Here is a 25,358-nt window from a genome sequence, read left to right on the forward strand (position 1 = left end):
CTACAACGGGCTACCGAAGCTTCCCAACTCTGTCTGATGCATAAATAGATCTTCAAACTCTCTTCTCACATGAAATTTGCCTGGAAAGTGACCACTCTCTTGTGACCTCTTACACACCTATCCGAATTCAACACGCATTTTTTTTCATAAATTACAATGGCAACCTTAATGATGATGATCGATGCCAATCCGTAAAGTTGGTGTCAATGCGATATGAAATCATTTCTCGCATGCATTCACTCATTCACTCTTCAGTCCGCTCGATATGTTTCTACGGAAACAACGAACAACACAGGAAACGTTCGATTTCCTCTTTAGTCACCCTCGCAAAATACTTTGTAGCGACAGATCATTCAGTGTACTTTAGTTAAGAGCCATGAGAAGTTGTGTGTTTGCTTGTTTAGTTGTGGTCTGTTATGCCGAAATGTTTATGGTGGACCCTGGGCCATTGTACCCGCCGACGAAGGGAGAAGTATGGCCAAAACCCCAGTATGAGGAAAAGGAGAACATTCTGTACAAATTCGACAAAGCGCAGTTTAATTTTAAGGTCAGTTTTGGTGTTGACTTAACATAGAGCTAAGTATAGGTATACCTAGTGCCATCCACGAAGACGCGTGATTTTGTCAAAATTAGATATTAATGACATTGTACTCGTAATAAGAACCACGGCATGCATCATCGAGAATGACTCTATCACCTACTTAACTTTAATTTGACTAAGTTATAACTTTCCTGATTGTTTTAAACAGGATAAAGCTTTATCTGTTGCCCGATTAGCTCGGTCCACTGTGTGCAGTTATTGTGTTTTGTTTAATTTAACGATTGTGTACCTATGATTGTATACACTTTGAGTCATAAGATGTAGTTTTTTTTTTATTCGTGAATATTATTAAAGAGTTTTTTTTTAATTTTATATTTTAATCAGGCACAAACGCAGCTCTAGTTATTTGGAGGAAATATTAGGTTTTATTTTACTAATGTAACTGGATAAAGGCAATTATCTATTTTGAACTTTTGTGTTGGAGTATTACAACTTTACAACGGTAGGTAGTTAAAATTTGCATGAAAGTTTTGCGATGTGACGCCAATGAGACTTGTGCATGTCCCACCCTCAAGGGCTAACCCATACCGAATAAACCACACGACCTTACCCTCTCGGCCTTTGTGTGGACGCCACGGGATCCCGATCATTCTACCGTGACCCCCGCTGGCCACCCCGGGATGGGGTCCCTCTCGCGCCCTAAGATGGTCTAGGGCGCTGCGCCCCTTGGATGTTTAGGGGCGCACGGCGATCGCGACACGTGCAATGAGGGTTTGGGAGTCACCTCGACTTAACCATCCATCCTCACCCGGGGCTCGGGTAAAAGTGGAATGGCGCATTTTGTGCACTTGTTCAATCTCACATTCATTCCTCTTCATTTTCGACAATGTGGTCGACGTGCATCCTAAAGTCAGTAACGGAAGATAGTATAGGAATGGTTCTCATCATAGCAGCGTTTACAGCGCCCGTCGGACGTAGAGCTCCTCTCCATTACTCCACGCCTGACGATCCATTGCCAACATCCATCCACCACTTGTCTGCCGGGAAATGTCGTCCTTCCATCTCATTTGTGGTCTTCCTCTATACTTAGCTCATGTCAAATTGGGCTCCTAAATTCACATTTCCTGGTCATTATTCGAGCTTTCAACCGCTTAATTTTCGTGGTCACATTTTTTTATGAATGGGTTTTATAATTTGATGATTATTTTCAATTATTATCTAGACTGATCTCCTGTTCTTCTACTAGACAACCTGGAAACAGTAACAGAATCTTGTCATCATCATCATTAATTTAAGAGCTTAGCTCTTGTCGGTGGAGTCTGGCAGAGAACCGAAAAGAGTGGCGATTACTCCACCGACAACAGAATCTTGTACCATGTCAATAATGGCCCCAAAATCTTACACGTCAAATTGAAAAATCTAAAAATTTAGAAAATTAAAAAAGGCAATTATTTGCCCCTAGCCGCGATGTAGGTATTATGTGATCCCCTCCAAAATTTCAGGCTGTGACCGCGCCTGCATACAGCGTGAAAACCAATGAAAACGGTTCCCCGAATGCGGGGAATATTGGAAATCTACCGCACCCCGCACGACCAATGTAACTGAGCCATAAAAATGTGCCCACGAAAATCATATGGAATAAAAGGTCGAATAAATTACCCTATTGCATAGGTTATAGGCGAAACGTGCGTAATTCTACTGGCCGCCGTGGTCCGGTACGAGAAGCTGCTGCATCAGCAACAGGATGCCACCAGAGCCATACGGAGGGAACTCCTCAGGAGGAACATGCGGCGCCGCAGCCGGAGTTTCGTGACGGGGCTGCTCCAGGATATCAACATCGAACTGACTAAGCCATGCGAGGCTTATCCGCACTTGGGGATGGATGAGAGTTGTAAGTTATTATTGTTTGTTAGTTGACATTACAACATTACAGTTACATTGTATTATTTAATACAAGAGTGAGAGTGACGGTACGATACGAACTTCAATTTTCGTAGTAGCCCCCAGTTCGTATCGTACCGACTCCCTGTCCACTCCCTGGTAACGGAGCCAAGACGTCTTACGTACCTGTGTCTGTATTGTCTAACGCTCTGGCGTTCATGATCGCATACTATCTCTTTCCACCCTAATCCTGTACCGTTTAACAGAAAGAAGTGGTGAAAACGATCATGATCATCATCATGATTAAAAAAGCATATTGGGAGAAAAAGCATTTGGGGAAAAAAGGCGAATGGAAATTTTGCTATTAGGAAATAACGATTTTGGGGAAATGACCTAACCAGTCGGTACAAGCTGCATCTGACTCGCTTGCGTATCGCGATACAAACGCGTCGACGGCGCGTGCGTGCAGAGGTATAGGCCTTGGGGGGCTAGCCTTGTTCAACGTCAACAGTGAATATCTGATATCCGGTTGATGATAACCATTGTGCTATTCTGCTAGGGCAAGCTTGTGAAGTAATTAACGAAGATTTATATTTTAGACAACCTGACGGTGGAGGCGGAGTCACACCTGAAAAGCGCTTCTATATGGGGGATCTTGCGCGGACTGGAGACCTTCGCTCAGCTGTTTTACCCGTCTGAAAACTATAATGTAAGCCCTATTGATACTAAGTGCAGGTGACTGTACCTATCAGTAATTAAATTTTATTGGTAACTAGCTTTTGCCCGCGGCTTCGCCCATGTGGAATTTGGTTATCGCGCGCTGTTCCCTCGGAACTGTGCATTTCCCGGGATAAAAAGTAGCCTTTGTCACTCTCAGGTCCATAAACTATCTCTATGGCAAAAATTACATCGATCCGTCGCTCCGTTTCGACGTGAAAGACGGGCAAACTTACGAACACACACACTCTCGCATTCAAATATAATACATTAGTATGGATTGCACCTATTTTAATTTGTTTCTTTATCCTTTCGTTTTTGAAATGTTGCCTGAAACCGATCGCCCTGTAGGGCCTGTAGCGATAAGGTCGTCTATAATGCTTACCGCGTAGTTTTCTTAATGTACTAGGTATTGCTCTGGACTGTTTATTATGCGGTATATATCTACCTACAGTAGTTATTGCATTGTATTATCAAACATTTCATTCTGGGCTTGAGCCACTATGAAACCGTATCATGGGAAATAATTTTATTTGTCTACCTATAAAACAATACTTATCGAATGATGATGATGAATTTCATGATGACAAGGCTATGTCGTGACCTAGAAATCAAATTGAAAGATATATATCTCTCTATATATCGACATCTATATTCGATAGGTAGGTAAGGTACAGTCAAGTGCAAAAGTGCGGCCAAAGTTACAAAAATATCTACCTATACATTTCGACTTTATACACTTAACATTACGGACGTTTATAAATATTTTTGTAATCTTTGTTCTAGACTGTAGGTACACAAGAAAACACATTATTAGGACATAATTAATGAAGAAACATCGAATAATATTATAATAAATAAATAATAAATATCACGGGACAATTCACACCAATTGACCTAGTCCCAAAGTAAGCTTAGCAAAGCTTGTGTTATGGGTAGGTACTAAGCAACGGATAAATATAATTATATAGATAGATACATACTTAAATACATAGTAATCACCCAAGACCCGAGAACAAACATAATATAATATAATTAAAAAAATCTAATCCTTACTTATTTCGGGGAAGTTTTAGGTATCTGGCCTCGCAGTGTTGGAACTTTGTTTTTGCTTGTATTAGGTACCTATATTCAAAGAATATCTGTTATGTTTGTTTGTTATTTGAACCTTAAATTATATATTATAGTAACTTTGAGTAAAAATTGTATGTGACTGAGTGCGTCAACTCCTACTGGTTCCGGCAGAATATCAGCGCTGTGACAGCAATGTCGCAGCACATGCTGAGTCGGCGCCTTTTCGCGGCTGTGCCGTGACAACTTAATTTAAATATGTAACAATTTGAATCGTTTGTTTATGTAGAATTGTCATGGCATGTTTGTGAATAAAGTTTTTTATCGATCTATCTATCTACTTCTGTCTTTACTATTGCCTGGAAGGCATCGTTCTGAAGCAATAAGGCCGCTTATAGCTAGGGTTGCCACCTTTTTTTAGGGCGAATAAAGTATTTTTTCATTTTAGAAGGACAAAAATAAAGTACACATAATAAAAAAAGAGTATTTATTATTTCTCCTTAAAAGTGGATACCAGTTTATTTAGTCTCATAAGTACTCATAACCAGTAACGAGCCAGTAAGAATAAGTTTTACGTAAATAGAGTATTTTAGCGTACTTTATTGGTGTCGTAGATTATAAAGTACGCCTACATGAAAAAGAGGACAATACTCTATTTTAGAGTACGGGTGGTAACCCTACTTATAGCTTACTTTGGAAAATATCTATAAATCATAAATCATAAATCATTTATTTTTGCTAAAACATACACAAAGTTGGTACAAACGACATGTCAGTAGAAAAATTACATGTATGTATGTTCCGCCACAACATGGCATGCAAAACTTACTTACACTAAATTATACCAGTATTTTACGTTTACGATAACATTCAGATTCATTTAGATTTCAGTGTTTATAACAAAATAATTCCAAATACCAATCAATATAAAACACAAATTTATAAAATTCACATAAACATTAACATTATTAATCATAAATCTTCTCGAAATATTCATTTAGAGAGTAATAAGGTCTATCTATTAAATAACACTTTAATTTATTTGAGAACTCGTTAAAATTATTACATTTTTTATATCATTGCTTAATAAATTATAGATTTTTATTCCATTGTACTCGATACTTCTTCTAAAATGTGTATAGTTATTTGATTTCGGTAAAACAATGTCTCCGCCATTCCCTAAAGCATGCAATCTGATATTGATTCTACTCTGATATTTAGATTTGTTTTTATAAATAAACCTACTAACTAAGAATATATATAACGATATGACTGTCATTATTTTATACTTTACAAATAACGGACGACAGTGCTCCTGTGGTTTAGCTTTATCTATGCATCTTATGGCTTTCTTTTGCAATATTAATAGAGAATTTATGAGAACACTGTTTCCCCAGACCTCCAAACCATATCTTAGAATACTCTCAAAGTGTGCAAAATATACTACTTTCAGATCTGTTGAATTTAGAATCTTGGACAGATTTTTCAAAGCATACTTAGCGCTAGCTAGCCTCTTTCTGAGGACATCTATTTGATTCGACCATCGTAGTTGGTTGTCTAATTCAATTCCAAGAAATTTTGTATTCTCGACTTTTGCTATAGGCAGTTGCAGCTCATAAGGAATGCTGTTCGTGTGTCTGCAAAAAGTTATGTAGTTGGTTTTATCTATATTCATTTTAAGGCCATTACTTTCAAACCAATGTAATAACTGTGTCCAAGTAAGAGTTATGTCAGATTTGAGTGTCGAGATGTCATTATTTTGAACTATTATACTAGTATCGTCTGCATATAGGTATGCTTTGCCAAACGATAAATTATATGGAAGGTCATTTATAAAAATAATAAAGAGTAACGGGCCTAATACTGATCCTTGCGGGATACCGCAGTAAATTTTTTTATCTTCTGAATCGACATTTTGTACGCATCCTGAGTTATTTATACTCTGTATTTGAACATACTGAGTTCTATTTGTCAGGTATGACGTAAGTAAGTTCAAAACTGAGCCCCTAATTCCATAGTATTGTAATTTTTCGATAAGTATAGAATGATTCACGCAATCGAAGGCCTTGCTGAGATCACAGAAAATCCCAGCACATTTTTGGTTTCGATTAAGACCTCGCAGGACTTCTAACACTAAATCCGTAATTGCTGACATGGTATTGCGGTTTTGTCTGAAACCAAACTGCTCAGGACAAAAGTAATTGTTTTTGTTGAAGTGATCCATTAACCTAGAAGCAATCGCTTTTTCGAAAATTTTAGATATAACAGATAGAAGTGATATAGGTCTGTAATTATTTTTATCAGTTTTGCTATGTTTTTTATAAACAGGAATTATTTTAGCTCGTTTTAATTGAATGGGAAAAATTTCGTTCTCTATACATGAATTAAATATGTCACATAAAGGATTACATAGAATATGAATGTTTGATTTTACAATTTTAGTAGAAATATCGTCTGGACCACAAGAATTTGTATTCTTCAATGATTGAACAATTTTTACTATCTCCACTTCATCAATTGGTTTCATATACATCGATTGTCTATTGTCTACTTTATGTTTACGGAGAAGTGTCATGTGTTCATCACTTTGCACATTACTTATTCCTGTTTCCTTACTAATATTTACAAAGAACTCATTAAATACATTGCCGATAGTTTTAGGATCTTTGACTATTACATTGTTTTCCTGCAAATTGATTGTTAATGGATTTGATGTGACCTTTTTGCCTGAATTTTCATTAACAATTCGCCAAATGGCTTTAGTTTTACATTTTGCATTTTTTATGGTACTTTTTACGTGTAATGTTTTTGCCGTTGATAATGTTTTCTTCAATGTACATGTGTAATTATTATAATATTGATTGAACTGTATATTACTTTTGTTCTTACGTTTTCGTATTAGTAATAATCGCTTTCTTCTACAAGATATCTTTATTCCACGTGTTAACCAGGTTTTACTATTATTACAAATTTTGATTTTCTTTTTTGGGCAGTGCTTATCAAGTAAATGGTAGATTATATCATAAAATATTTTTAATTTGTGTTCACAATTATTAACTTTATAAATTGTATCCCAACAGACAGTCTCCAGGTCCCTTGTAAAGTTTTTTAATGCTGCATTACTATAATTTCTTTTAAATTTATATTTTACATCTTTAGACCCCGTTATAATTTCATCAGGAAAAATGACAAATTGTGCATCATGGTCAGAAAAACTACAAGGAACCACTTGTGGTCGAAAGTTCTCACTCACTGAGGAAAATATATTATCAACCAATGTATTTGATGTTTCCGTAATACGAGTATATTCATGTATCGTCGGTGTTAAGTTATGCTCTAAGAAAACCTGTAAAAAATCAGTCACTATGTTAGTCCTCTCTTTTAAATCTATATTGAAATCCCCACATATGATTGAGTTATGTTTAATATTAATTTTATGCAAAAATGACTCTAAATGATTTAAAAAGCTTTTAATATCGCTATTCGGACTTCTATACACTGTACCCAAATAGATACGTTGTGCTTTTGCTAACTCTATAGATATACAGCAAACTTCAAATACCTTTTCCTCACAATATTTTTCAACGTCATATACTTTACAGTTAACAGATATATCATCTCTGGCCAAAATAATGCAACCACCACCTTGACTACCCGTTCTACAGTAATTTGCTATAACTTTGTAACCTGATATGTTAACTGATTCTTCCGGTCTTAACCATGTTTCAGTAATACAAATAAAGGACGGGTTTTCTTCAAGTTCGGCCTGTACAAAAGCTTCGAGACTAAGAACTTTATTTCTTAACCTATTAATGTTTAGGTGCACCACTGATAAACGTTTCCCATTTGGTGAGACTAGCCCTTCACTTGCGTGCTGGTTTTTAACATCCTTGAAGACGAAAATTCAAGTTATCTCCAATAGTTTGACTCTCTGAGTCCAGAACTGCATTCTGCTGAGAATCTTCAATAGCATCAATTTTAGGATCCGGGCTAAAATCATGCGCAACATCTTTTGGTGTATGCTTCGTTCGTGGAATATATTCATTTCCGTTAATCAACAGCCGATTATTTCTGATAATCGCATAGTTCCCCTCTTGTCTTGCTTCAATTAATTTTTCTCGAAGCTGTTTCCTGTCTTGAAGGGATTGCTTACTCAAAAATGCAGATACCGATATGCCTGTCGTCCTGAAATAATCTTTATGATCGAGAATATAGTTGGTCATTCTTTTACTCAATAATTCCACAACTAATGGCCGTCGTTGTCCTCTTCTTCCGATTCGGCGGAGCTCTTCAATGGATCCTTGCAAGTTCATATCCAGTACTTCCCAGAAAAGATTTGTCACCCGATGATGTAAGTCGCTCTCTGTTTCCTGATAGTGTTCCTCCAAACCGTAAATAACGATCTTTTTAGTATTTTCGTTGTTATCATTATTTTTATTTGATATTTTGAACGAGTCTAAACGTTGGCTTATTTCTAACAGGTCCTTTTGCAGAGTTTTATTTTCCTTATCTAAAGCTTCGATTTTTAAATTACTATTGTACAACTTTTTTTCCAATGTATCTTGATCGATTGTGATCTTAGTAATTTTATGTGTCATTTCTTCTTTAAGTTTAAATATAGCGCCATTTATTTCGCTCTGTATAGCAATTTTAGTATTTTCAATTATGTTTGCAGTAGCATTTTGCAGCTTATAGTCCAAAAGTTGACTAATGCTCTCCAGTGTTATTACGTTGTTCCGTTGCTGGGACAGGGGCTGATGCGGCTGGTGTATTGTAGGCCGATTCCTGCCATCTAGAACTTCGTCGATGGACATAGTAGTTTCATTTAAGTCAACTTCATGTTGTCTCCTGGCCGGTGTGCTGTCATTGTTTTTTCTGCGCGTAAGAATGGTACAAGATGGACAGCGCCAACTTACTTTTAGATCTCTTTTGTTTTCTCTGAAGTATGCTGATGTTATATTTACGCATCCATAGTGATGCCCCCCCTTGCATGCTACACATTGAAGCAATTCCAAATTGTCAACCTTAGTACTACACGCCACACAATGCATTTTATTAGATTTGTTTATGTCCTAAACGCTTTTGTGCCAGTATGTCCACTACGCTCGTGTGCCAGCATCAGCGCACTGTTACAATTCGGACCTTGCGTGCGGTATGTTGTAAGCTGCCTGAACGCTGTTTAATTTGCGGCAACACTGACTGGTAACTTTTATCGACGGTAGCGAGGGTAGGTACTTTATTTATGTCACCACTGACAGTTTAGCGTTCAGTTAGTTTTTGTTGGTGTTGAAGTACTTGTTTTCAGTTATTTATTTTGAATTTTTGGATGAAAGTTAGGATATAACGGCTGATAGTTATAGTTACCACTGTGTTTCCTTGCAAAAGCTTCTGTGTTTCAAAGATATTTAGTGTTCTTCGGAGGCAATTTGTCAGGTTAGTTTTTTTTAATAGAATTTCACCACTTTAGGAAAGGATTTACTAATTATTCGTATTTAAGATAGCGTAACTTCTTTAGAACCGTGTTTACTTGGCTAGGGTTGCCAGTATATACCTATATACCTGTGTTTTCTTGTACTACTTACTACTTATGTGTTAGTGTTCAATAAATTTATGTAGATACCTTTCCTACCTACTTATTATTAAGTTAATACCCATCGCACAATATACGTAACCTAGTTAATGTGTAGGTATTGTGCCCATCGTTTAATTTGTGATAATAAGCGTTGTTTAGGCTTTCATTTGTTTAGCTTATCGCTACTGCATACCAAATCGCAAACAATAGTAAAGTATTTAATAAGGGTAACATACATAATTAGCTTCAAGTATATCTTAGATACGACGAGCTGTCGGTAGGCCTCCAACAAGATGGAGCGACGACTTGGTTAAGATCGCGGGATCGCGGTGGATGCGGAAAGCACAAGACCGGTCTGAGTGGAGAGCCTTGGGGAAGGCCTATGTCCAGCAGTGGACGTCTTTCGGCTGATATGACGATGATGGTGATGATATCTTAGATCTTCACGCTATTCTGATATAATATTCCACTGTAATACTTGTTATTTGTAGTATTCTAGATTGAATTAAAATATTTTGATGTAATAAACCCGGATAAATATCCTTTTGTTTTCTAACGGACTGTTACTGTTAGCTTTGACGGCTTTTACAGCCTTACCGGAGAGAGGAGTGGTTATATCTCTTTGAGAGGCTGAGAGGGCGAGCTGCTAGATGGCCCGCTCAGCAAGTGGTAGTTTAGCTCAGCATGCCAGAGTGCTTCTATTGAGCCGACCTCGGACTTTAGACGCCAAGGGAGAATTTTGCAAGGAATCGAAATTTCCGGATAACTTACGTACGTCTTAAGTTGATTTTAGCTTGACAATGCCGGGCTGATCCGTAGCCCTTGTTCTGGGAAACATTCTTAAACTAAACTTTGGTTACAATGAGGGCCTACTGGACAGGCGAAATACGTATCGCTAGATGGCGTTACTATCGTAAGGTCCGGAATATTAATAAGCAAGAGCGTAACGTCAAACGAACCTCACGACTCTAACGCCATCTAGCGATATTTAACTTAATGAGTCAATTACAAGCATGGCCGTAACGATTTACTGAATTTGGTGCAAATGGAAAATGAACAACATGAAATTATACTTCAAAGCAGAAAAATGACAATTCGAAATACATCAACAAGTAAAATTGTCCATCCTGAATATCGTCGATACTTTAACCTTGTCCTATGGGAAAATTGTCAAATTTTATGTAGGTATGCCGAAAAAAAAAGACACTTGTATTTACATACTTACACTCAGTAATATGACAAATTGTAAATAATATGTTCCACCAGAAATCATTTATTTTACGCCTACATTAAGACTTGATTTAGACCAGGGTTTCTCAAACTTTCGGCTCCACGTACCCCTGTTAAAGTTTCCAGGTGACAGCGAACCCCTTAACTAATTAAATCTCCCCCCTCCCCTAACCTCCCAAAGAAAACAATAAAATTGACTGTTGAACGACGAAATCAGTCGCGCGCGCGCTACCATGTGTGCCGCACTTGCCTGCCAGTCATCACGCGACCATGACGTAAATCTGGTCGCGAACCCCCTGTCGTCGAATGGCGAACCCCTAGGGGTTCGCGTACCCCACTTTGCGAAACCCTGATTTAGATAACATTCACTTATTACCTACTTATTTCATTTTGCTCCTAATTAATAATGGACAATATTCCATTTGGGTTTATTTAATTTACAACAAAAATAAATTTGGTTGTAAATATTTTTCAGCACAATTACAATTTGACAAAATTCACATTAGTCGATATTCATTTTGGTCCAAATTCAAAACGGTCAATTCAAGTGGACGATTTTCCATTTGCACCTACATTTGCACACTAGGTAAATCGCCGTAACGTCAAACGGACCTCACGATAGTAACGCCATCTCGCGGTTTTTTGCCTGTCACTGTCAAGTAGCCCTAATTGTTTTTACAGGGACTTTTGGTAAATGCGACGGAGATATACGACTTCCCTAGATACGCTCACCGAGGCCTAATGCTCGACACAGCGCGCCACTATGTCTCCGTGGCCAACATCAAAACGAACCTGGACGCTATGGCGATGAACAAAATGAACGTTTTCCACTGGCACATTATTGACGATCAAAGTTTCCCTTATCAAAGCGAGGCTTTTCCAGAGTTAAGGTAGGTATTTTTGTAGGAACTTTCCTCATATACATACACCATCATCCCAGCTTATAGGTACACGTCCCACTGTTGGGCACAGGCCTCCTCTCAGAGTGAGAGGACTTGGGCCAGTTCCCACGCGGGTACTTCACGTACGCCGTTGAATTACTTCGCAGGAAGCAGGTTTTTTCACGATGTTTTCCTTCAACGTAAAGCTCGTGGTAAATTTCAAATGTAATAAACTCAAACATGTCTTAAAATGAATCCGGTATATTTCAGTAGTTGGTTGGGTTAGCTTAATAGGGAATATTACTGCAATGTTCTGCCGCCAGAATGCAGCACTAGTACAAACCGTAAACAACCAAAACCGCTATGTGTGTCCATCTGTGGCACCGTAGCTTTTAAACGGGTGAACCGATTTGAATGCGGTTTTTTGAAGCAGGTATTCTAGCGATGGTTCTTAGACATGTTTTTTCAAAATCGGTTCAGCTGTTTTTGAGAGATTGAACTTTGAAGTGAACTTTTGTTGGTTAGGTTAGGTTATTTGAATACATTTTATATGCAAACAGTAGGTATTTTATCAGAATTAACATAAATACCAACCAACGCTATCAAAAGAACTAATTCATAATGGCTACCGGAATTCACGCTATTTTCCTCAGCTCGCAATACTTAATGAATGACCCATTGTTATTCACTATCAATAGGAACAAAACTGAAAGTTTTGATAATTTAGGATTATCTTTGACTAGCGCCCCGCCCCGACTTCCCATGGGTGTATTTTTTTAACCCCCGACGCAAAAAGAGAGGTGTTATAAGTTTGACCGCTATGTGTGTCTGTCTGTCTGTTTGTGGCACCGTAGCTCTTGGTGAACCGATTTGAATGCGGTTTTATTTGAAAGCAGATTTTCTAGCAATGGTTCTTAGACATGTTTTATTCAGCCGTTTTTGAGATATTGAACTTTGAGGTTATAATGTTTGTTAAAAAGGCGAATCATCATCGTCATCATCCCAGTCTATATACGTCGCACTGCTGGGCACAGGCCTCCTCTCAGAATGAGAGGGCTTGAGCCGTAGTTCCCACGCAGGCCCAGTGCGGACAGGGAACTTCACACTCACCTTTGAATTGCTTCTTAGGTGCGAACTCGAGGTGTGAGCCGGGGTTCGAACCCACGATCCTCTGCTTGAGAGGCCATAGGTCAAACCACTCGGCCACCACGCGCTAAAACGCGAATAACAAGAACAAATGAAAATGTATTATAGTGAAAGAAATACACTAATTAAATAATGGAATGATATGTTTGAATTAAGTTTTCGCGCTGGGTCAGCGTGGGAAGTAGATGCAGCCCTCTATATACCCTCTCATTCGGAGAAACCTTGTACCTACAGCTGGGGGATGTCAATAATCTGGACTATATTTTGTTAATAGTGAGTTTCTGTGACCGTGGTCACCTAGTGGTTTGACCTATGGCCTCTCAAGTAGAGGATCGTGGGTTCAAACCCGGACTCGCACCTCTGAGTTCTGTGAAATTCATGTGTGAACTAACATTTGAAATTTACCTCGAGCTTTACTGTGATAGAAAATATCGTGAAGAAACCTGCACACTGCGAAGCAATTCAATGGTGTGTGCGATTTTCCCAATCCACACTGAGGCCGTGTGGGAATTATGGTCCAAACCCTATCATTTTGAAAGGAGGCATGTGATTACTATGACACTCAAGTTAGCGTTAGTAACTTAGTATCGTATGCTCCGTCTGACAACTTTGACATTGGAATCACGTGTGTGTTTGTTTCAATAACTAATCATCCAATCACAAGCAAGAATGAAACGTTTGTGATTGTTTCAATAACTAATCATCCAATCACAAGCAAGAATGAAACGTCAAACGGACCTCACGATGCTAACGCCATCTAGCGTTATTTCACATGCCAACAAACCTTGAATAAATGTTTTTTTTTTTTTTTTAGCGAAAAAGGAGCGTACCACCCGACTATGGTGTACACGAAAGCCGATATTAAAGAAATTGTGGAGTATGCCCGGGATAGGGGCATTCGTGTTATCCCCGAGATCGATGTCCCAGGTTAGTACCTTGTACCTATTTTAATTTTACAGGTGTTTTTATGATCTGGCAAAATGCTCATAGTTATTTTATGGCTTCGCCTCGTTTCATAAAACCACACTCGTGTTTTAAGGACCCATTACGTATTGGGAGGGTGCGAAGTACTAGGTGGGGGTGATGAAATCTATCGCAGCGCTCATGGTGGCCAAAAGAAGAAATAGTTCTGGCTCTATCATCTGTCATACTCATATGAATCTGTCATTAACAAAGCAATTTGTCTAGACTTTAACTACCTAATTTTAGTACTAGATGTTTGTGTTATGATGCGAGCTTGAATTATTGAACACTGTCCCTGTTTTGTTCTTAATTCCTCTACATCTCGGACATGTTCAGCAACAATTTTCCTTATGAAACGGTTTGTGGTTGAAATTTTATATTGAGTGATACTCACAAAACTCATTTTGATCTGAAAACGATATTTAATTTATTACTAGTTAGCGATATAAGAACAATTATATAATTTTACTATTATTCAAAGAAACCAATGAGATAGCTTTATCTTTTCGTTTTACAGTAAAAGTACAACTAAACATAGTAAACAAACCCTGACATAACGAAAATAAAACACTTTTTGAATAAATTTTACTTAGCTCATTTAATTTTAATGACCAAAAATGAATTCACAACCTTTTGTCCACCCAAATCACGGTATCACAGTAATTTTGTATTATAAATTAATACTTACGTTATTACGTCGGTTTGACTTTTGTCACAATGTCGCGATGAAATTTCAAAACGTCAGAGCATCAGAGCCAAAAAAGTTGCGGACGCTAGGTGGCGCTGATGTCGTGCACAGAGCCAATAGTAGGAATTATTTGAAGTGTCCCGATCTCGTTAACAGCCAACCTTTCGAACAAAGCCATTGTATTCTATTGTGCCCTCAACCGCATAATCATCATCACCATCATCATGTCAGCCGAAAGACGTCCACTGCTGGGCATAGGCCTCCCCAAGGCTCTCCACTCAGACCGGTCTTATGCTTTCCGCATCCACCGCGATCCCGCGATCTTAACCAAGTCGTCGCTCCATCTTGTTGGAGGCCTACCGACAGCTCGTCCCCCGCATAATACTCAGTTTAAAATGAACGGAAATATAAAATAAAATAGTTGACACTAAAATGATTTATGACTGGCAGTTCGCACGTTTGTAATGGCCGTAGTATACTTATATATAATAACAGTTGCATAAACTACTATTACAACACCATAGCCTATCATAGGTCAATGTTGGTTTTAATTTTCTACACAACTATGTTCACAGGGCACACCCGTTCGTGGGGCCTCGCCTACCCGCAGGTGCTCACCGAATGCTACAACGACAACAAGATTGTGGGTCTGGGACCCATGAACCCTATCAGCAACTTTACATACAAATTGCTTGAGGACTTCTTGCACGAGGTGCAGGAGTGGTTCCCGGACGAATACTACCATTTAGGAGGCGATGAGGTGGACTTGGAGTGTTGGTAAGGAATGTAAGAAGAGAAAACGTCTTCAAGTGAATTTAATCAAAAACTAGCCTACCTACTCTGCTCTCAAAGGGCCGGCATCCTTTATACCAGGCGTTTTGGCTTTGACGGCACACTTTCCTTTACATAAAGGGTTCCGTACAGTATACTCATAATATGTTTAACATAACGGACAGCGGAGGCTTATTAATAGGGTCTCGTTGACATCTTTTGTACGAATCGCATAACTTCGCGACGGTCGCGGCACACCTGAAAATATACGCGGCCCACCGATTGAAAACTGCTCTATACTCTATATTTTGGGTGTCCATGGGCGGCGGTGATTGCTTTTCATCAAGTAACCCGCTTGTAAATAAAATAAGAATTGTTGCATTTATTTTTGTAGAGCATTTTAAGTGTCAATGCTGTTTCTATCTCTATTAGTATAAAACAAAGTCACTTCCAACTACGTGTCCCCCAGTGTACATGTATAGGTGCTCGCATGTACAGTCGCGAACAGGAATTGTTCAGCCACTTATACCACTGTACGTTATTTGGCCGATAATGATACTCTGGTTTATTAATGACAATATTTACTACAAAAATGTATGAACAGCGGCGAGTGGCTCAATAATTCCGTTTCACGATGGTGTACAGTCATAAATAAGTGATCATTTCTGTACCTTGTCGCTTTCAGTCGTTACACAATTTCGTATGGCTTTTAAAACATGACGTTAAAGTGACAAGGTACAAAAGTGATCACTTATTTATGACGTTGACTGTACGCTTAGACCTTTTAAACTACGCAACGGATTCTATTGCGGTTTTTTTTAATAGAGTGATTCAAGAAGAAGGTTTATTAATAATAACGACGCGCCCCGGATACGCGGGGGGTAGTTTTGGAGAATATGAAATGTGAATTTACTGCTCTTGATTTATAGACTACTAGCTTTTGCCCGCGGCTTCGCCCGCGTAGAATTCGGTTATCGCGCGCTGTTCTCTGTAAACTCTCTGTAGCTCTGGCCCATAAACTACTTATCTCTATGCCAAAAATCACGTCGATCCCTCGCTCCGTTTCGACGTGAAAGACGGACAAACATACATACAAACACACACACTGTATATGGATTTTTACTGCAGGGCTTCAAATCCTTACCTGCTCGATTACATGCTTCATTACAACGTGTCTTCTGTTGCGGAATTCCACACGATGTTCATGGAAAGAGTGCTCCCCATTCTTGCGACCAGATCTCAAGCCATTGTGTGGCAGGTAAGCAGCCATATTCAGGTGTGAAAAATATCGTGCAGATGTGGTACCATCAGCCAAATAAGTGGTCTATCAATTTTTAAACAAGTCCCTATCAAATGAATATGTCGCTAAAGTCGAACTTTCAAGTTGACAGACACGTCTATTGGCTTATTGTTTTGTGACATGCAAACGATTATCAACTTTAGGGTGGAAGACCACATATTTGGCTGATGGTACATTGCCGCAACGCTGGCTCTAGCCCTTGACCAAGGTAGAGCGAGATGGCTACACCGCTCCTGAGCCTCTCAAAAGGTGTTATTATAATTTTATTTTACACTGGAAACTGGGAATTGTGCCCCTTACCATCTGGCCTCTAGACTAGAGCGATGCGCTCGCGCTCCTTACTTTACCCCGTGGCCGGCTCTGATCATTACATATTTCATATTCATTCAGGTTCGTGTACATTTATCATTGCAACTATCGCATTTCCGATATTCCCCGAATACATACAAGAATCGCTCGTTAAATATATTGACTGGAGATACATAGATATGAATATGTTATGCACCATTGTATGACGGTGTTTTACAGCGAGAAATATAAGTAAAGAGAATACAAAATATCCATAGGACTAAAACTACTATTAAATTAAAATAACTAAAACTAAAACCTTAATTAAAAAAGAGAGGTGGGCCTCTTGGCGTGGTGCCCATCACGCAGGCAGCATTCCCGCGTTGAACTGCGATTGAGATTCTTTGCGCGAGAAAGCTGCCAGCGCGAGGGTTGCCTGTTTTTATATACATATATCTATTTTATATATATCTATCATGCCTGGTCATCATCATATTATTATATCAATGGTGTTAGAGATAGAGTCTACCTTATGTTTTCTTTTTTGACGAAGGTTTACGATGTCACGTGCATCACAGAAAGGAACTCTACCAAAGCTAGGTTCAGCTAACATAAAAAAAACTGCATTTTAACAAAAACCGAAAATACGAACTGAACAATGGATGCACAAATGCGCCGGGAATCGAACCCAGGTCCTCAGCAATCCGTGCTGCGTGCTACAGACCCTACACCAGCGCTGGACAGGAATTTAGACACGATTTTTTTCTATGCTAATATATTGGTTGCTTTATTTCTACTACGCTACTTATGCAGCAGCACTAAAAGTAACTAATTTGAAATAAAAAGTACAAAGGACTCCAAAAAACCAATCATGCATTTTAACAATAAAAAGCTTAATTTTTGCAAAATATTCCTTTTTCAATTCTCATGCTCTAAAAGTAGGTCAATATAACCTTACGAGGCGGAAGTAAAGTGAGTACTTTAGTCCCTAGGGAGTAAAACTAATTATTTTTTAATTACCAGCAGTACTTGCTTAGTTTTTGGCATAAAATAAGATTGTGTGTGGACAATTTTCATGACGAAAATGTTACGTTATTAGTCTACGTGGTCGAACTAATATGCTTTTTCCCAAAGGAAGGTGGCGCCATTCTATTTATTCCAGTTTGTGTATGGACCATTTCGCCGATGCAATTTTGTTATATCTGTCTGGTTGGAAAAAAAAACTTACCGCGAAGACTTTGAAAAGGTTGTAGAGCATTAATCATAAACGATTAAAATAAATTGATTATTCTCACAATGTCGTCAAGTGACATAACAATCTTTTGCCGCCGAAATCTAGAAAGATTTATTTAAAAACCAATGAAAGTTTTACGGACTGGAGGAATAAGAAACGCATTAATACTTTCACAGAATGCGTTTTCTCGCAATCGAAGTGTTATAGAGTTTTCACCAACCAATTTATTGAATCAGGCGTTACTTTGCGGAGGTCCATATCAATGAACTAAAAGAAGGTCGCGGGTGAGCAAGGAAATTCTTTTAGTTCATCAATATAAACCCTCGGATAAATATAGACACCCTCTCTAAAGCTCAGGTGGCTAACCACCTCGGGTATATATTGGCTTATTTTAGTCCCTCGATAAAAAATATACTATAATTATACCTACCTCTCTATGTCTATTATGTATAACTCGACGTGACGAGACGACCAATGCAATCGTTGTGGTTTCTTTCTGTAAAACATTTGTTTACTAACTTAACTTATATTCAGGAAGTGTTCGACGAGTACGTGCCTCTGCCAGAGGACTCCTTGGTGCAAATTTGGAAATCAGGATGGCAGAAAGAAATGAATAATGTAAGTTGATTGGTTTATAGCAGAAAATTAAGAATATTATATTGAATTCAAAAGTGTACAGCTTTTTCACGTTAATGAACTGAAAGAATTACTTTGCTCACCAATTACTCACAATCCCAACCTCAGAATCTACCGCCAAAGCACTAATTGTTGACAAAATTTAGTGGGTTGATTAGATTTCAAACCTTTTTTCTAAAAACCGTTTTTTAACGTCCGAAAATTCCACATTCGTAAGATTTTTAAAAATCCATGAAAATAGTAGTTTTCCAGCGGGGCAGATGAAGTCAAGAAGTGAAGATGGCTTGGCACCCGCTGTGTCATAATATATTGCAGGTGGTAGGACCTTGTGCAAGTTCCGCCCGGATTGCTACCACCATCTTGCTCGCTAATCCTGCCGTGAAGCAGCGAGTGCTTGCACTGTTGTGTTTCGGCGTGGAGAGTAAGACAGCCGGTGAAATTACTGTCACGTGAGGTATCCCATCTTAGGCCTCTAGGTTGGCAACGCATCTGCAATACCCCTGGTGTTGCAGATGTTTATGGGCGGTGGTGATCTCTTACCATTAGGAGACCCACTTGCTCGTTTGCCATCCAGTAGAATAAAAAATAAATAAAAAAAAAACATAAAAATCTACTTTATGATATAAATCGTATAATTTTTTCTCGACTAAATTCATTTACTTATATGCCATATAGCTATGTTTTTGTTTTAAAATAACCACTTAAATAAAGAAAGACTGACCTGTGTAGGTACAGCTTTATAGATAACTTTTTATTTACTTTTCATTGCAAATTTTATAAAAGGACTTAAGTATAGCTATTGTTCGGTTCGTGTGTCTATGATTAATCCTCATCATCCGCATTGTTTATTGCATTATGCCATCCACATTTTTGTTATTCCTTCACTATTGTTTGCGGTACTGCGCTGCAATACTTGTTTACGTTAAAATGATGTCTTTACGTTACGATGACTTCATTATGAAACTGCTTAATCAATACGCTATTGGTGTAGTACAGGCGTTTTCAACCTTTGGTTTTAACAGCACACTTTTCGTTCATCATAGTTTCACGGCACACCAGTAAAAAATAGCCAAGTGCGAGTCGGACCGGCGCGTTCCCTATACAGCGTAGACGTTGACCCATAATATGTGTAACATAACGGACGGCGGAGGCTTATTAATCGAACACGCCACGCGTCAGCTGTTTTCGTACTATTTTATTATTATAAAACCGACTCCAAAAAAAATTAAAAAATAACAAAAAATGGAACCGACTACAAAACCCTTGAAAATATTTTTCTAGGTACGTACCTACTAGCTCGAAGTCGGTGCCTCAGCACGAGCCAGCAGGAGTGGGACAATAGCCGTCTACCTCTTTTACATACTATGGGTTTCATTCATTCCCTCCTGCTGGGTCGTGCTGAGTCACCGACTTCGAGCTAGTACGTACCTAGAAAAATATTTTCAAGGGTTTTGTAGTCGGTTCCATTTTTTGTTATTTTTTTGGAGTCGGTTTTACTTTTTTGTTAAAAAATGTCTTTATTTCTCACTTTTTAGTGATTAGTGATTCGTAGCCAAAGTACATCTCATAACGATTCTATTAAGCTCAAACACGACTTAGTTGCTTTGTTTTATAACAGAGTTCCGTTGCCTACCATCTGGCTTCAGCATCATATCAGTTCGAAAGAATCATTACCTTAAAGCTTCTTCTTAGTCCCTTATCTAGGTATATTAATCATGATCGTTTATAGACGAGCGAGCATTACTTAGCTTTGATGAGTTCCATTGGTCATCACGGTCTTCTTCATCAGGTCCAGGTTACCAAATGATACTTTCTGAATGTAAATGCTCATCTTAATGCTAATAATGCAAAAATCGCCATAGTTGTGCCTATAAAATTTGAGGTTTGCCCTCGATTTTCCTAGGATCCCATCATCAGATCTTGACTTGGTGACAGTGGGACCATCTCAGAAGAATACCCTTTCGATTAAAAAAATAATTTTGAAAATCGGTCCACAATTGACTGGTTAAAGCCGCGGGGCGCGGGTTCACGGTGAATGCAAGCCACTTCCAACCGAAGCAACTGGAGGTCTATGGAGACCTATGTCCAACAGTGGACGTCCTACGGCTGATATGATGGATGATGATGAATTATTATTATATGCAGGTGCTGGAAAGCGGGCTGGGCGTCATATTTTCATCGGAGTGGTACCTCAGTGACGTGAAGCTTGGCGGCGACTGGGAAAAGTTCTACATCTTCGACCCCCGGCTCCACGTGGAAGACAAGACCCTGCTGCACAAAGTAGTCGGCGGAGAGGCTTGCATGTGGGGGGAGTATATTGATGACAGGAATTTTATCAGCAGGTCAGTAAGCGTGTACAGTCAGCAGCAGAAGTGGATGAACGGTAACGGTGCCCGAAATGATCGAATCAAGGTGTTTCATATCTGTTTAAGTCATGTACTCATATCTATTTATACATCTTCAATTCATTCTTTTTTTTGCAGTGGAAGGATTTTGCAATTTCACTGACCAGAGCTTAATAATTGGCGATAAAGTTTATTCTTACGTTGATCTAGTCCAGCGCTGGGAATCGAACCCAGGTCCTCGGCATTCCGTGCCGTGTGCTATACCGCTTCACCAGCGCTGGACAACGATACAGACACGAATTTCTCCTATGCACCTCATATCTCAGCTTGTGTTGTTTCACCGTTACAGTACCACCTTGGGCACCATGGAACCATTTCGCAGTAAACGTCATAGTGACATCGCATTAATTAACAAGGAAAGTCGTAATTACTTTTCTTTTGAAAAAGTTCCAAAGTGGCCCATGAATTAAGTTCCTTGACTGTACCTACCAGTTGGACGCGGCTTGCATCCACCGTGAACCCGCGGCTTTAGCTTATACCCTTAGTGTAAGTTTTCGGTTACAAAATACGTCTCGATCGCGTTTGCGTTAAGATCTCAATTTATATGGAAACACGAACAGCGCCTCTAGCGGAACGTTTGCGATGTTCATGTTTCCATACAAATAACCTGATAAAAGAGATGGACATTGATATATTTAACTGTAATGTCTCATCTGTGAGGCGAAGTTTAGTGATGAGATGTTTTGATTAGCATGTGAGCATGTCATTCGATCACTTTATCTTATATTTCGTTTTGTTCTATTTTATAAGTAGTGCAATGCCTACCTGATTCCAAAATTGAAGTGTGAATTTCATTTGAAGAGTTAAGTATGTTTTTTGAGTAGGGTGTGATATAGCACGCGTCATCTCTTAAACTTGTATTTTGAGACTAATCATAATCATAATCATATTGTTTTATAAGTTGTTGGTTCTCCTTTAAATAAATAAATTGAGATTTTAACGCGTACGCGATCGAGACGCATTTTGTAGCCGAAAACTTACATTAAGGGCACTGGTCATCCATCTCGTTGCGGACTAGCTAGCTAAACCAGGTTATTGTTTCTGCAGGGTATGGCCCCGAGCCAGCGGCATCGCTGAGCGCCTTTGGTCCTACGCGAGTTTAGACTGGGACAAGAAGGACCAGGAAATAGACGACATGGAAACCATGAGACAGCGTATCGAGGAGCACGCGTGCAGGATGGTCAGACGACAGGTGCCGGCGCAGCCGCCGAACGGGCCAGGGTTCTGCGTGGCTTAGTTTAAACTAGGACTACTGTAAATTAGGCATGAGTTGTATCTTTCGACATGAATCATTCATATAGTTAAACTAGAGTTTACCCGCAGCTTCGCACGCGTTAACTATTCGATCTGGTAATTACAATTGAAATTCCGGGATCTTACAAAATTCCATACAAATTTATTCAGTAAATAGGCCGCAATAGGCACTTTTACACGTAATTTTTATGCAGGTGGTAGGACCTTGTGCAAGGTCCGCCCGGATTGCTACCACCATCTTGCTTGCTAATCCTGCCGTGAAGCAGCAGTGCTTGCACTGTTGTGTTTCGGCGTGGAGAGTAAGACAGCCGGTGAAATTACTGGCACTTGAGGTATCCCATCTTAGGCCTCTAGGTTGGCAACGCATCTGCAATCCCCCTGGTGTTGCAGCTGTCTATGGGCGGTGGTGATCTCTTACCATCAGGAGACCCACTTGCTCGTTTTCCATCCAGTCGAATAAAAAAATAATAAGTAATTTTTATGAACTACCAGCGCTTTCGGAAAGACCATCATTGCCAAAAAGACTGCGCCGCAAGATAGTCATTTTGCAATACAATGTCAACTGTTAAAATTCTTTTCTAAGGGTTGACATTGTATTGCAGATACAGCGTCCAGTTATCCGCGTTATTTTACTATGATTGTATCATATACTCGCCGATTGTATGACAAATCGTAAACAGTACAGCAGCGGTTCTCAAACTATATAGTAACGGAACCCTATTGGAAAACTAAATATGTGTCAAAGCCCTAAAACGTCAAGAACAACTAATTGTGAGGTTTTATACAACCTTATAGTACACCATTACAGTACTTTTCCACGGATCATACTTTGATAATGGCTGCAGTAGCTGATTACTTTTGTACTTTGTCGTTTTACAGCCACGTACTTAGCGCCATACAAGATTGACAAATGTGTTAATGTGACAGAGTAAAAAAGTAACCAGGTACTTTTGATGCTGACCGTACATAAGTGTAATAGTCATCAAGCCCTCGAGATTCACAATTAAGTATATAAAGGCTGACCACAATTATAAAAAACCTCGCCATATTGCGGAAAACCAATAGAACTCATTACTTGCACTGGTAACAATAAATTCAAATGTCATCTGTCTATTGCTGTCAAAGTTTAACATTGTTTGCGCGTCGTATTTTAAAGTGTTATTTTGTGTTTTTGTGCGTTAAAATGCCGATGATTATCCATAGCCTTGAAAGGAAAATAATTCACATTGTATAAAAGTATTTGTCATAGAAAAAGTACGAAGGATTAGGAAATATTCCTTAAATAACATCACCGACACCGTTGTCAATATGACTGGTAGGTTAAAGTAGTAAGTGTAAAGAATGTTGCGATATAAAACGTAGAAGTGCTGCCCTCGCGTCAGGTTTTTTATATTCCTGGTCAGCCTTTATAAATGACTATTTTTGTCATCGGTGTAATGTAATGACTGTGATTACATGAACATCACCAAATGATAATGAATCGAAAGTAACAATCATCCCATGCCTACTGTAAATTGAAATAAAGAGAAATACCATCATCATTTTGCGTCTTATTTCTAGTTACTAAACTATATATATAAAACATAGCGGGATGTGACGTAGTCAAGAGCTACATATATTTGGGCTCTACTGTCACAAACGCTGGAGGATGTGAAGACGAAATCCGAAGACGTTGCGCTGTGACTAGATCCTCAGTGGAGAAGCTCACAAAGATTTGGAAGGACCGCAGAATAACCAGGAACACAAAAGTTCGGATAATGAGATGCCTAGTCTTTCCAATCTTTCTTTATGGAGCTGAGACGTGGACGCTGAGGAAACAGGACCGTCGCAAAATTGACGCTCTGGAAATGTGGTGTTGGAGACGCCTGCTCAGAATCCCGTGGACTGCGCACCGCACCAACGTTTCGATCCTTAAAGAGCTTAACATTCAAGAGAGATTATCGTCAACTGTGCAAATACGAATCCTCAAGTTCTTTGGACACATCACCCGTAATGAGGACTCCATGGAACGGCTTGTGGTGCAGGGGAAAGTCGAGGGCAAAAGATCTCGCGGACGCTCTCCGACACGGTGGACAGACCTCATCAAATCTGTGACACACTCTAATATAAACGATTGCTCCCACTCTGCTAGACATCGGGCTACTTGGCGACGCGTCGCGACAGCAGCAGTGGCACAGGAATCGATCGACCAAAGCATGACCACGACCACTCTGTCAAGAGTGAACGACTAAGAAGAAGAAGAGAAACTATATATATTCCTCTTAAAACAGCAACCAACAGATTATGACGTTATGTTGATTCTATCCAGTGGGTGTTTATGCAAGAATTTTGATGAATTTGGTTTGTTACACTTTCAATATATTGGATTGACACAGCGTATACTCTACACACAAAAAAATCTAATGAGCTCGGACCACCAGCGCAGCAGATACTTAAGAATTTATTTGTCTGTTAAAATAACTTAACCAACAAAAAGCTGGAGAACCCCCGACTTTGACACTTCAAAGTTCAATATCTCAAAAACGGGTAAACCGATTTTGATGAAACATATCTAAGAACCATCGCTAGGAAACCTGATTTCGAAAAAAAAAAACGCATTCAAATCGGTCCACCCGTTTAAGAGCTACGGTGCCACAGACACCCCTCTTTATGCGTCGGGGGTTAAAAATCAAAATAAAACTCAAATTCGTCAACATCAATTTATTATGACCGACTCACAAATTACGCTTTAAATCTAAAATACACTATAATCTAGCATGTGATGCAACCAAATCATTCTT

The 25,358-nt window shown here is 39.0% G+C and overlaps 2 protein-coding genes across 2 annotated transcripts in view; one reads left to right on the forward strand and one right to left on the reverse strand.

Annotated features, from left to right (window-relative positions):
* Window positions 1-228: 228 nt before the first annotated feature.
* On the forward strand, window positions 229-24,119 carry LOC141439223 (beta-hexosaminidase subunit beta-like). The gene is made up of 10 exons (XM_074103415.1): window positions 229-547; window positions 2,213-2,432; window positions 3,022-3,131; window positions 11,694-11,902; window positions 13,854-13,966; window positions 15,266-15,467; window positions 16,590-16,719; window positions 18,818-18,901; window positions 21,065-21,261; window positions 22,372-24,119. Exons 1-10 carry the CDS (start codon window positions 377-379, stop codon window positions 22,559-22,561), a joined length of 1,626 nt encoding a protein of 541 aa, XP_073959516.1. The 5' UTR covers window positions 229-376; the 3' UTR covers window positions 22,562-24,119.
* The window catches only part of Mcm2 (DNA replication licensing factor Mcm2), a 70,141-nt gene continuing 49,466 nt past the window's right edge, over window positions 4,684-25,358 (reverse strand). The window contains exon 16 of the transcript XR_012452572.1: window positions 4,684-4,897. The gene's annotated coding sequence lies outside the window, so the exon portion shown is untranslated. The remainder of the gene's footprint in view (window positions 4,898-25,358) is intronic.

This window comes from Choristoneura fumiferana, chromosome 20, assembly GCF_025370935.1.
Source record: "Choristoneura fumiferana chromosome 20, NRCan_CFum_1, whole genome shotgun sequence".
Classification (NCBI taxonomy): Eukaryota; Metazoa; Arthropoda; class Insecta; order Lepidoptera; family Tortricidae; genus Choristoneura; species Choristoneura fumiferana.

Coding starts and splice junctions, on each gene's coding strand:
- LOC141439223 (XM_074103415.1), top strand. CDS start 377: ATGAGAAGTTGTGTGTTTGCTTGTTTAGTTGTGGTCTGTTATGCCGAA. Junction 13,967..15,265: donor CCCCGAGATCGATGTCCCAG/GTTAGTACCTTG, acceptor CTATGTTCACAG/GGCACACCCGTTCGTGGGGC. Junction 21,262..22,371: donor GACAGGAATTTTATCAGCAG/GTCAGTAAGCGT, acceptor TTGTTTCTGCAG/GGTATGGCCCCGAGCCAGCG.